We start from the raw sequence: 13,436 nt of genomic DNA on the forward strand, positions 1-13,436 counted from the left end.
AACGTCCATGATGACTAAAATTTGCGAAATGTTAACTTTAGGAGATTTTAACATCAACATCTGTAATACCAACTAATTTATTACTAGCCAAATTAAGTTTAGCAATTAACAATAGGCATAAAAATAAACACATGCCCTTGTGTATTGAATCAAATGGGAGATAAAACCAATTTTTGAAGGTGATGATGATATACTGCTACATGAATAAGGGAAAATATTGATAAAAAGAGTTGAAGTAATCATGTAATTATTTAAAGTTTATTTATTAGTTTGCCATCTATTTATATCTTGTCAAGTAGAAATCAGTGCATGGATGAAAAAGAATATTGTTTATATATAAAACATTGTCAATACATGCATATTTAAATATCAAATTGAAGGCAAAAACAAGACAAATTCACATTTCTTTTCATTTAGATTTTTAAAATTAACCCTACCTCTAGTCTCTCAGGACTAAATACATGTATACAGTGTCAATGATGAACTTACTGTAACATTTTTTCAATATCAATTTCATAGTACACATGTAAAAAAAAAAGTTTTAGCAAAATGTTTAACAAGACCAATCTCTCGGGGTTTTTTTTTTCTTACCTTTTCAAGTTCGATATTTTTTAATGAAATAGTTATTTATAATGTCAAAATTAATTTAATGAAATGTTAGGATACCATCAAATTCTTGGGTCTACTAACATTCAATTTCTGGAGATCTATTGCCCAAGTGACTTGTCCTTTTGTGCACATACATATATGTATAATCAGGTGCAATAAAGCATCATTACATGTATATTCATATTAAACTAAAAAATATTTGGTTTTCTGTGAAATAGGTAGAAATTTTAAATTTTGAAATCTCCAAATTTATGAAACTTAATACTTTGAAAAATTGCATAAAAAATTGCATAAAATTGATGCAGGTAAGTGGAAATTTTGAACCAAATTTGCAAAATCGATATTCCGAGAAGTAATTTTAGCAATTTTTGCAACTAAAGAAACTATTACAAATAATAGCAATTAATTTTTGCAGTAGCTAATAATGCACTAAAAATTCCAGTATTCCATTTTTTTTGCAGCACAAGTAGTTCAAAGCTGAAGACTTTTTGAAGTCAAGATGAATTTTATCAGAAAGAAGACCAAAGCTATATTGCATTTCAATAATATTTACTATTCACTGTTCATAAAAATTTAAGTGTAAATTTCTGTTAAACAGATCCATGCCTTAATAAGACATAAATTATAATTGAAAGACATCTAATATTATTTTTATAATTAGAAGTATCTTCTTAGTTCAGCTGTATATTTCATGATTGTTAATATCTCTCTTTTTAAGTCCATTAAGACTCAATGTCTCATTCATTTTCACTCATGTCTGAATTCTTCAACAAACAATTTGTCACCAAGCAGGCTCTTCAAACATTTTCTGTTCAGTTTTTGTTTCTGTAAATAAAAATAAAATTCATTTAATGATTGAATGTTTTCAAAATAAGTATTATTGACTGGAAACATGCAACCATTAACACACTGGACATAAAAAATCAAGCACGATTCATATTTGAAGTGCGTTTAAAAAAATTCCTCATCAAGTTCCAAAATATAACCTATGACAGAATACCATTTGCAACCCAAAGATCACAAGCTGATGCTGTAAATAACTGAGCTACAGAGTACAAAGGTAAGAAAGATAAAAATAATACAATTGTTTAATAACATCAAAAGAAAGTACATCAATTAAACTCCTTTAACAGTATGTACTTTTGTTCATATTTTAGTAAAACTCTGAATATTGTTGATTAATAATCAAATCAATATTAAATCTCTCTACTTTCAGGAAGTACATTGAGTGCAATCAAATGTTAAAAATGTCAATATCAAATGTTTTCAAAATACTTGCTAAATTTAAAGTGCAATTGTCATAGTGCATTTTCATAAATATAAAATCAACATTAAGTCATTAACTCCTTGAACATTTGACAATTAAAACAAAGATATTTACCACTAGTGCTGTCTGGTGCCAGATTATCTTCCTCCATTTTTTCTCCGTTTTCCTCTGGTGTGGGCGGGGTGATTGACCTTGACCGAGACACAAATACTGGAGCACTGAAATCATAGTAAAAAAAAACGTGTAAATTATTGTCAGTTCATGAATACAATTAAAATTTTCTGACAAGATGGACCTTTACGTGACAAACAGAAGGCTTACTCAACATTGAGATGCTTCTTTTTCTTGGGTTCCTCTTCTGATGAGTCCACAGGATGTGGACGTTTTTTGGAATCCCTCTCTGGCATACCATATTTAAATAACTCAAATGTCATTATTTTGTATGGGCTGTCCCTCTTGCATAACGTTGACATAACTGAATTAATAGAAAAAATTCTGTATTCAAGTATGACATGTATTTAGCAGGAATATACAAGAATGTATATACTTACAATTATCGATTTCATGTTTAGATAAAATCAAAATGTGTTTGTTTTGGTCTTGCAAATTCTTTTTGATCTAAAAATACATTTGGTTAGTTTTCACACAGTTGAAATTAACAATTTTTTGGGGATGGAGGGGGGGGGGGGGTGTTTCTATGATTTTTTTTAATGTCATTTACTATAATAAAATGCTCACTTTGGTTCTTTTGTAAAAATAGTGAAAATGAAGCTGTTTAAAGCATATGAATGAAATTGCAATGTTAAATTTTACAAAACATTGTCTTCTCCTATACACTGCATTTTATTCATGCTTCAAAGTAAATACCTGAGGATGCTTGATCTTTCTTGTAAAGAGACACAAAGGCTGAAATGTCATCTATCCAGTTAATGCCAACATTTCCTACAAAACGGTAATCAAAATGATCAATTCCTCAATAAGTAATCTAACATGAAAGAAACTTATTTATTGCATGAAAATAATACTACAGACTAGATACTTTTCTTGGGTAGATCTACATTCCAAGTTTTTAATGCTTACCAAAGGGAGAGAACAGCTGATACAGATTGGGTGCCTTCCATTCTTTGGGAAATGTGACGTGGAAAACATGTTCTCTGTTGGGTAATACTACACAAAAGCAAATGGAAAGAAATTTATTTCTGATATAAACACATCTATATCAAAATCCTTTAAAAAACCCTATAGCTACTAAATGCATATCCACTTACCATCTTCTGCTGTTAGATCTAAATATGGAATATCTGGTATCCTCATTAAAAAAAGTCTAAAATAAATATAAAATTCAAAATTAAGTACAGAAATCTATAGGGTAAAACTTAGCATTCAATGTGCTAAAAGATAGTTCAACAATAGATATCATGAATGTTAGACTAAAACCCACACAACTTACTTATTTATGAAAGGTTTTACTAATGGAGCATCAGATGAGACATGGGTAACGGGGGGATCTTGAAGACTTCCTGTCAAAATTTTCATATTAACTTTTTTTTTATGAAAATATCTGCATTATAAATTATCTCTTTAAAATGAGAATTTCATAATTTGATCCCTAGAATAGCCTTATACCTAAATAGTCTGATAATGCTGTGAAACAAATTCCAGTAATGTACGCATCGTAAGCTGCTTCATGTAAATTGCTGTCGTCTAGCTTGTACTGAGGAAAATCTTCAGGAATCACTACAAAATGATAAATTATACATTTACAATTGTTACAGTGAAATTGATAAATACAATGAAATTTGTCTGTTAAGGACACCACTGGTTCCATAAAAATTGACATATTAGTCAACTTTCCAGATAGCTGCACATCTGTAGCTCTCCGAAAAAAATATATTGACAGACCGGAGAGCTACAGTGCCACCCATTCTGAAAACTGTATATTTATTGCGCACAAAAAGTTGTGCTTAGTTCTGGATTAATTCTTCCAAATTCTGACCTCAATCGTGAAAAAATAGATTTTAAAAAAAAATCCTTACTCCTCTATGAAGTATTCTCGTAGTTGACATCTGCACGAAGTGCGTTGGGCCGAATTATCTTGCAAACAAAAATGGCAGTATAAATAGATGAAATTTTCGATGATCTCGATTTTAGGGCCAGGAGGACTATTAACAACAATTATTAGGGATGTTTTGCTGTGGAAACAGTGAAAGAATAAATCTGGAACACAGTTAGTAATATTTTGAGATGACAGTTTAAAAACATGGAGAAATAAATCGAGAAACAGGGCACTTTTTTGTGCGCAATATCTATACAGTTTTTTCAATGGGTGGCACAGTAGCTCTATGGTCTGTCAATATTTTTTTCGGAGAGCTACAGATCTGCAGCTACTTTCCAGACAAAACAACATTCTTAAGAGTTGAATTTTCTAAAAATTAAGGGACTAAGTTATCATCATAATAGATAAGATTTTGCGTTACACAACATCCAGATTATACAAGTTTAACTCTACATACTAATGCAAAAAAATTTTTCAAATTTACATTTGTAACTGAAAAAAATCGCGAAAGATTAAAAACTTATTAGGAGATATCATCCTTTTATTTTAATTCTACTCAATTTTTTGGTTGTTTTTATTTTTATACAACAAAAGTAAGGTCAATATCACAATAAGACAGACTTATCTACCTACCCACTTCTGGCTTTTTAAATGGCGTGAAACTTATTTGTTTTAATAGATCTCCCAACACTGAACTAAGAACCACTTCCTACAAAGCAACATAAAAAAGAATCATTAAAATGTGATTTTGGGATATCTACCTTAGCCTGTTACCATATAATTTGGAAGTTTTCAGTTCACTGAGCACCTTATTTCATCATCTGGCTCAAAAATGAAAACTGATTTGTTAATGGGAAAAAAATAATAAAATCACAGTATATATTTGTCTCACATTACAATGTGCAGAATGATATCAACTAACCTTACATGGTGATGTGTTTGCCATGAGCTTTGTATCCAAAATTCTGCAAAGTTTAAAAAAATTGATTTACCATAGAGAGTGGTACATTTTAAACATTGAATCAATTTCCGAATATTTTCCACCATAGTAAAAAAATATTTGTACACAAAGGTTGCAAAATACTTACTTTGGAAAGACACATTTTGTCAATGCTTTAAATTCTTCATAATTCTGTGAAAAGAGAACCACACAGATTATAGAAAAAAATTTAGTAACATAAAATTTCCGTGAATTAAAATATTTTTCAATCATTTTGTCTTGAACAAATTGATAATAATGTGTACCTCAGGGAGTGGGGAGCAGAACCTGTGTAACAAATGAATAACATCCAGAAACATGTTGTGGCCAATGATCAGTTTCCCCTAAAACAGAGAACAAATATATACAAAGTCAATTTCTTAATGTACATTGTCAATGTAAGTTTATGTACATAAGCAAATCTGTAATGCAGTGTAATGGTTAGTCAGGAGTGCAAGCTAATAGATAGAATGAGTTATGTATATAACGAAGCAAAATTGCCCATCACTGGCACTACGTTACAAGCATGTTCTACTGTATAGAAACAAAGAAAAATAATCTCTGTAAAAATTTGTGATTTCAGTTCTCATTCAATGATACTAGTTCAAAGATCAGCATGAACTAAACTTTAAAAGGTTTTTTTATTCTTACTAACACTGTATTTTATTTATTATGAAAGAGTCAACTTACAGCCTGAGAAATCAATCTTATTACTTTTGAAAATCCTATAGCTTCTTCAATTTCTGCCTGTCAAAAAAATTCAAACATATAACTGATTAATAGAGAGAGATATATATCAAAATAAATTTCAAAATTGGGAAGAATGGAATTAAGTCTAAATAAACACATCTAAGTCTTATCATTAAGAGCAAAGATTATATATCTTTCAAAAATTCAAATTTTATTCAAATCCATTGAAAACTATGAGTTATCTTATAAACATACAGCCATATACGTTTCACTTTGATTTGGCTTGGTGTATGTCCTATTAATTCTTTTTTTTTATTCTGTTTAATATCCACTATGGAAACATTTTCTCCCCTTATTTTAAAAGATTTGCAAAGCAAGTACAACTTCATATAATTGTAATTTTTGTTATAGGTAATGGTATATAGAATTTTCAGCCTTAATTTTTGAAAAATCCTAAGATTATGTTATATAGGCTTTGCGTTTTCTAAAAGAAAAATTGAACAGGTAAACCCATAGAATTACCGGGCACATAAATGTACAAGAAATTAAACAGGTATTTTAATGAGTACAGAATTTAAATAAAGTTTTTTTTTTTTAAAGTAGTTAAAACTTCTTTGAATTGTGTTAAATCTCTGTAAAAGTTTGTGATTTCATCGTTGTTAAATTAAAGGCATAAATAACACGTAAATACATTATTATTTTAAGATCAGCAGGAACTAGTAAATTTAAAAGGTTTTTTTTTTATTATTTACCGGTACTAACACTGTATTTTATTAATTATGCAAATGACCATTGAATGTATATATCAGCCTAAAGAAGAAATCATATCTTATAAGTTTAATTTATAAATTTATAGCTTCTTCAATTTCTGCCTGTCAAAAAAATTCAAACATATAATTGATTAATGGAGAGAGATCTATATCAAAATACATTTAAACCAACTGAACAAATTTACACCTTTGTGTAAAATTAAAGTCTAAATAAACACATCTAAGTCTTATCATTAAGTGCAAAGATTATATATCTTTCAAAAAATCCAAATTTTATTCCAATCTGTTGAAAACTATGAGTTATCTTATAAAAATACAGCAATATACTGTAAATCACTTTTTATTCGCGAGAACTTTATTTTCGTGTAATTACGCAAGACAGTGTGCTCGCGAAAATTTAAATCATAATAGCATCCCTTAAGATTATATAGAGCAGTAACCACAATTCGTGAAAATTTTGTTTCGTTAATCAAGAGTCAATAACTACCTCGCGAAAATAAGGTGTCGCGAAAATATAGTGATCTACAGTATGCTTCACTTTGATCTGGCTTGGTGTATGTCCTACTAATTCTTTTTTTTCTGTTTAATATCCAGTATGGAAACATTTTCTCCCCTTATCTTGACTACATCATCGCAAAGTTTTTCTGAGTACAACATCATAATTAAAAATACAGAAAATTAATATTTCAAACACTTGAAAAAATGCTTGAGATAATAACCAGTTCTGCTGCTTGTTTTTCTTCCTCCTTTTTCTTCATGTCATCCTCTGTTTTGATTCTAGTGACCATTATGTACCGCTGTTTCTTTTCATCTGTTTTAGCAGCCAAGTGAACCCCAGACTGAAACCTTAACAAAGAACAACCTATCAATAATGGAAAACATTTACTACGCCAAAGCATATGGATGCGGTTATAAAGAACTTGAATGGTGGGAAAAAATTACCATGCAAAACCATGAGGATGGATTGCATGATGAAGAACCTAGAATGGAGTTCATACATATTACTTACAAATTGATTGTAAAGGCAGGACTTTGCAACAGAATTCAGTTGACAACATATATGAAGTACCTTTGCCTGACAGTCTGGTAAATAAGTTTTCTAATAAATCCATTACAGGGTGGTAGAGGCAGAGTTTCTTCCCCTTCTTTGTCTAAAAATTCCTGAACAGTATTGCTGTAAAAGTTTTTTAAAACATCATAAAATCCTAGCTTATCAAATAATAAAAGACTGATTCATTTATCCTTAGGAGAGAGAGAGAGAGAGAGAGAGAGAGAGAGAGGTGTTTAGCACTCACTACATGGATTTATGCATAGTAATAAAATGCTCTGAATAATATCCAGGAGTCAAAACTTACATTAATTTTAAAATGATACTTTAAAATGTCCAGTGAATTAACAACATTTTTTGATATAAATGGAAATATTTAGGTCTGTATGAGAGTGGAACAAGAACTGCATAACATTTCAAGTCAATATATATAATTTGAAACAAACCAAATGCCATCTATGAAATCTTTGTGTTCTTCGGGAATGTTAATGGGGCCCTTTGTTGTCACAGCTTCTGCCCCACTGTCTGGTGTGACAAAGGCGGGGGAGGAAAAGTGATTGTACTGTTTGTTTCTTTCCTCCAAAGAATCTCTCAACTGACTCTCTTGTGTTGAAGTTAAATAAGGTATACCTGAAATTGACATGAATTTATCATTGTCAACATTCAATTTTTTCTTAAAGACTTAGTCATAAAATTCACTGCTCTGAGAAACTAAATTATCAAATTTATATTTAAATTTGATGATTGAGACTCCAGAATCATAAAACACAAATAAAGATGCAATTTAAGAATACTGATATAGATACCTTCCTTGAATGTCTTGTTGAAGTCAAAGTCTTGTGACGCAAGAAAGTCAATGCTTGAACTCTGTTTAAAGAATATTATTTAGATAGTTTTTTAAAAAACAATATTTACTTTTGAATTTGACTTTAAAATAAGCATAAAGCTTTACTTTTATGAAAGGTTTCGAATAAAAAAATTGGTCTTGCTTATGTTTTAATGATACAGTGGATTACCTGGCACAAAAATCTACAATCTGGGGCTGCCCTGGAGTGAGGTCTTGGGAAAACATAAAAATTAAATGGTCTTGTTTCATACCTAGAAAACAATATGAAGATGTACACCATCACCTTTCCAAACAAATTCTTCAATGTGAATAAATCATGTTACATAAAAAATATTGAAACCAAAACCTTTTCTATTATTACCTTGCCAGAGAATTTTTGCAAAAACAGCAGAAAATTAAATGGTAGGTGTGTTACACATGCAAATTATAAAAAACTTATTTTTACTACCTTTATGCACAATGCACATCAATCTTACTTGCTGTTTTCTTCATCATAACAAAAGGTACATACTCCCACTTGAAACACCAAAAAATCACTTGATCCCTAAAAAAAAAAGAACTTCTTTTCTATCACATGATGCAAAAGAAACACTTTGTTATAAATTCAAATAAAAAAAAATGCTAAATGCTTACTTCATTTTTTTTCATTTTCATCCAGCATATGATTTTGTGTGTCAAAGCTTACATTAATGATACAATTGTAATATATAATTATATAAGGTAATTTTAACCCCAGAATGACTAGAATTAAAGCTCATTGAAGCTGTAGCAAGTGGATTTCAAACCTTTCTTAGTTTCTGGTATCTCTCTTCCGGTGTGTCAAGGGGTGATATATGAAAGGAGCTGGATGCATGAAGGCCTAAAATAATAGTATTTTACTTGAAATCGGTACATCATGCATGTTCATGAATTTCTGGACAAAAAAAGGTTCTAAGGTGTATGTATATGCATAGGTTTATGTTGGGTAAATGAAAATTTAACATTTAAATAGAGAGTTATTCTGCTTTAAAAAGTCATAACCAAGATGAACCAATCATGATGATGACACTCAAATATACAGATATAATCAAATCTCATTGTATAACAAGTCTTTCCACTGAATAAAATAAAACACTTTGAAATACTTTCATTCATTTACATCTTTACTCATCCAATTATAAACACGAAAGATCTATTCGTTTGTTTTTGTTGTTTTTTTTACCTGAAAATTCCGTGTCAACACAAATAAAGTCAGCTTCAGCAATGGCCTTCTCGACTTGAGGGAGAACCGATTGAAAATCTAAAAAGAGCAAATTAACTATAATAATTATAATGACTACAATAAGCACATTTTATCCCAATGATATTTTGCTTATTTAATTGCTACAGTATTTACGATGATATCATGTTTTCACTTACTCTTTCTTGTCACTTCCATCGTCACTGAACAGAGGAAAGTGCGGCAAATATAAAGGCCCCTTATGCCATTTAAACTAGGAAAAACTTTTTATTATCTGCCTAACTAAACAAACAACTCATTCACAAATCATCCAAGAAATACATCGATATTGAAAATTATTTTCATGTCATCCATTTTTTGAAATTCTTTTTTAACATAAAAAATACAAAAAATTATTGTTAATGCTATAAGCAATAATATCAAAGTGAAAGTAAACAAACAAAAATCGGCATAGTTGAGAGCAGGATGTTTTCAGCATAGTTTTAAAAGTTTTCTCGGCGTTTGTTGTTTTACATTGCATTTATACTTGGTAAGAATGTTTCTCAACATTTTATAAAGTTTGAAAAAACTTTAATTATGCAAGTTGAATTTGCATAAAAGTAAGTAATTTATTATTTAAATAAAAAAGAGATCTTTACCCGCCACAGAATTTCTGTCAGAACAGGTCCAGTCCAAAGACTATTTCTACCTACGTAGCTATTAATAGCTACGTAGGTATTTAAACCTACCCGAAGTAGCTGTTTTTACCTACTTTCTGCTGTACTTGCATTTTGTGGCCAAACGCAGGAACGGCGCAACATAGTGAGCTTCAATTTTCATGATACAGTCACACTAATGATGGATACGACAAAAATTTGGCCAAAAAATGGTTACTTTGTAAATTATCAATTTTGCATAGAAACTAATGTAAAATTGCCAATTCAGAAAGTAATCATTTTTTTACCAAAATTTTGTTGTATTCATCATCAGTGTGACTGTATCAAAAAAATAGTGGTATTCACCACGTTGCGAAAACCGGGTTTTTGATAATCACGAAATAAATACTCATTTTTCCATAAAATTTATGGACATAGTTAATTATGCAGATAATACAAAAAAGTAGGTAAAAATATTTTGGCGATTTAAACTTAATTTCGGCAGCATATTTACAATTATTTCATTTGGATCTTTGAAATTGAACTTAAACCATAAAACATAGCGATTATTGAAAATATATTAATAGCTACGAAAAACCTTTTAGGTAAAAATAATTGAAATATAAATGACTCTTTTTTGATTTGCATATTTTTATTAATTTTTTCCAATTTATTTCTTAGATGACCTGAAAAAAATCTACAGAAGTAATAGTATGTTAGATGACAAAAACCCTAATAATTGACATTTAATTTAATAATTTTGAACAATTTAACTTTTTAAAAAACAACCATTAAATGCAAATATCACAAACACTTTCGATGCATTAAGCTTAAAATCGCCAAAATGATGCAGTGTCTGGAAAAGGACAATGTCATCGAAAAACAAAACATTTTGTCAGCGAAGGCAAAACCTGTACTTATAAAAGTGTAAATTTCAGGCTCACAAAAAGTTATATAAGCACATGTCACACTCAAAATATGGTATTCACCATGTTGCGCTGTTTGGTCTTTTGGCCACAAAATGTTGTATTTTGCAATAAAAAAAATAATGGTTTTCAAAATGATATTCTGTCACAATATGCAAATTGATTTTGATGACATTACAGTATTTTAAAGAATATAACTTTTCTCTTTTTTATCTAGAAATATCATGGCAGATGATGATTCTGATGAGTATCATTCGGATCATTCAGATAGATCCAATAATTACTTCCACCGTCAGGGATCTGTGGAATCAGAATTTATCTGTGGCTGCTGTTCTGACCTGCTTGTCCAGCCAACTACCCTTACCTGTGGCCACAGCTTCTGTCGCCTCTGTCTAGCGCAGTGGTTCACTCAATCCAAAAAGAGAACATGTCCCTTATGTCAGCAGCCCTACATGGGAAGTCCCAGTGTCAACATAACAATCAAGTAATTACTATTGGATTTTAGTTGAAACCTTTTTTATGCCCCCTTTCGAAGAAGGGAGGGCATATTGCAGAGTTCCAGATAATTTTTTACCCCAAAGTGTATTTACTCCCTGATTTTTTGATCAATGCAGATTTTGAAAAAAGTCAAGAGTATTTTGTTTATATATCATGTTTTGACCTTGATTTTAAGGGGATGTGGGGGAACCTCCTGCATTTATTTATATAAAGATAAGGAAAAAAGTGGATGCTAGGATTGGGCAGCATCTAAATGAAAATTTACACATATTGAAACTACAGCAAGGCACTGTACTCACAAACATGTCCCTACTACATGTACTTTGATCTTGAGTTGCATGACAAGGGGTTTTTATCATTTACTTATTTTATATTTGTTCAAACTTTTATAATTTTTAAAGGTAATGAAAGTTTTTAATTTCTTTATTAGTATTATCAATGGATGAGAAATTCTATATTAGTGTGGGGGATCCATTGGAGAAACTTCAGATACATTAATGTTTAATAGGGCTGGGTATTGGCCAGAGATTTTGTATTGCGATATATTGCGATATTTTTAACTGTATTGCGATATGTATTGCAATATTTTCAATGAAATTTTTAATTGCATTTCCTTATTATATTAACTTTAATTTACATGCAGATATCACAAAACTATGAATAGTAACCAAAAGAAAAATAATCCTGTTGATTTTATTAAAGTTATGCTCTAAAATATATCCATAAAAGAGCTTCTGTTGTACTATTTGGCTTCATAACAAACCTTTCTTACATTTATTTTTATATTTGATGATAAAATTCTTCTAAGCATTTTGCCAATATATCAATATTACGAAAATGTATTGTAATATGATATTTTTTGTCACTGTATTGCAATATACCAAAATATCAATATTTTTGCCCAGCCCTATAATGTTTAATTTCAAATATACTGGATGGTAACTATATATATGCATATCTTGGACATACTGAGTGTATGACTGAAAAACTTCAGCACAATTTGACTATATTCCATACAAAACTTCATAGCTTTTTGAAAAATGAAATATACACCAATTAATTTTTTATTTTCCAGTTTTTGACTTTCTAAAGAAGGTATATTTGTGATAAGAATACATTTATGTCTGATAAGGTCAAATGATGAATCCATTAAACTATCATACCTTTTGCCTTGCATCCTTTTCATTGAAGAATTTGATATTTCATATGAGTTTATTGTTTTGGAACCAAAATTACAGGTTATCTTTCTTTTGTTTCTTTTTTAAAAACCAAATGCAGTTGATGGAGCCAGGTTACTAGTCTTGTTTTCAAAGTTTCATTAATTTATGTCACTGGGTTCTAAGCTTGGCTACATAATTTTGGCGATGACCCTCATATTTACAATTTTTTATGAAATGTATATTATATTTGACTGACATCTGCAACTAAGAGGATAAAAGGGTTAAGATACACATTGAAAGAAGTCATAAACATGTTCAGTGCTTAACATGTTTCAATTTTAAATATGACTAGTCTACATAAAAACATATACTGTGTGAACAAGAAACTTAATGTTAGAAAAAAAATATTCAGATTTCCAAAACCACATAAAATATAACGTAAAAGCTTACTTGAGAGGGAAATGAACACACATACTCAGTCTATAAAAAACTTGTTAATTACATTTGCTGTATTAATTTAAGTCCATTTTTTTAATGTGTAATTCAGTTAAAAATGTTGTGAGAAAATGAATGTGGACACTCAAAACTTAAAATAAAGACATGCTTCATCTTGAATTTGATGCAAAGAAAAAATCTTAGGTTAATGTACATATACTCCTGCAAATTTTGAAGACAGAATTCATTTGGTCAGATGTTAGAAATTAATTGTTCATTAATTAATATCTTTCATTT

At 29.7% G+C, this 13,436-nt stretch overlaps 2 protein-coding genes across 3 annotated transcripts in view; one reads left to right on the top strand and one right to left on the bottom strand.

The window, feature by feature from the left end:
- Nucleotides 1-1,141: 1,141 nt before the first annotated feature.
- LOC134263147 (poly(A)-specific ribonuclease PARN-like) lies at nucleotides 1,142-9,761 on the bottom strand. The gene is made up of 22 exons (XM_062745455.1): nucleotides 9,665-9,761; nucleotides 9,468-9,545; nucleotides 9,052-9,125; nucleotides 8,743-8,810; nucleotides 8,436-8,517; nucleotides 8,226-8,286; nucleotides 7,866-8,049; nucleotides 7,441-7,545; nucleotides 7,091-7,217; nucleotides 5,602-5,658; nucleotides 5,178-5,255; nucleotides 5,021-5,064; nucleotides 4,855-4,897; nucleotides 4,566-4,641; nucleotides 3,503-3,613; nucleotides 3,327-3,396; nucleotides 3,145-3,200; nucleotides 2,957-3,043; nucleotides 2,744-2,818; nucleotides 2,198-2,351; nucleotides 1,991-2,094; nucleotides 1,142-1,434 (listed from the first exon to the last, which is right to left on the bottom strand). The coding sequence occupies exons 1-22, from the start codon at nucleotides 9,681-9,683 to the stop codon at nucleotides 1,391-1,393; spliced, it is 1,797 nt and encodes a 598-aa protein (XP_062601439.1). The 5' UTR covers nucleotides 9,684-9,761; the 3' UTR covers nucleotides 1,142-1,390.
- A 124-nt stretch (nucleotides 9,762-9,885) lies between these two features.
- The window catches only part of LOC134263148 (bifunctional apoptosis regulator-like), a 35,816-nt gene continuing 32,265 nt past the window's right edge, over nucleotides 9,886-13,436 (top strand). The window contains exons 1-2 of one of the 2 annotated variants that reach the window (XM_062745457.1): nucleotides 9,886-10,014; nucleotides 11,264-11,530. In XM_062745457.1, the coding sequence (XP_062601441.1) occupies nucleotides 11,271-11,530 (260 nt within the window). In that variant the 5' untranslated portion in view covers nucleotides 9,886-10,014; nucleotides 11,264-11,270. Of the gene's footprint in view, nucleotides 10,015-11,263; nucleotides 11,531-13,436 lie in introns of those variants that run through there. The other variant, XM_062745458.1, reaches the window with a different exon arrangement.

The sequence above is a fragment of the Saccostrea cucullata genome, unplaced genomic scaffold, assembly GCF_032062105.1.
Source record: "Saccostrea cucullata isolate Sc308-1 unplaced genomic scaffold, CSIRO_AGI_Scuc_v1 ctg378, whole genome shotgun sequence".
NCBI lineage: Eukaryota > Metazoa > Mollusca > Bivalvia > Ostreida > Ostreidae > Saccostrea > Saccostrea cuccullata.

Bases quoted from the DNA above. Each gene is read 5' to 3' on its own strand.
- LOC134263147 (XM_062745455.1), bottom strand. The intron at 5,256-5,601 runs GTAAGTTGACTC...TCTCTGTTTTAG, and splicing joins TAAGATTGATTTCTCAGGCT to GGGAAACTGATCATTGGCCA. The intron at 5,065-5,177 runs GTACACATTATT...CTCTTTTCACAG, and splicing joins TCTGCTCCCCACTCCCTGAG to AATTATGAAGAATTTAAAGC.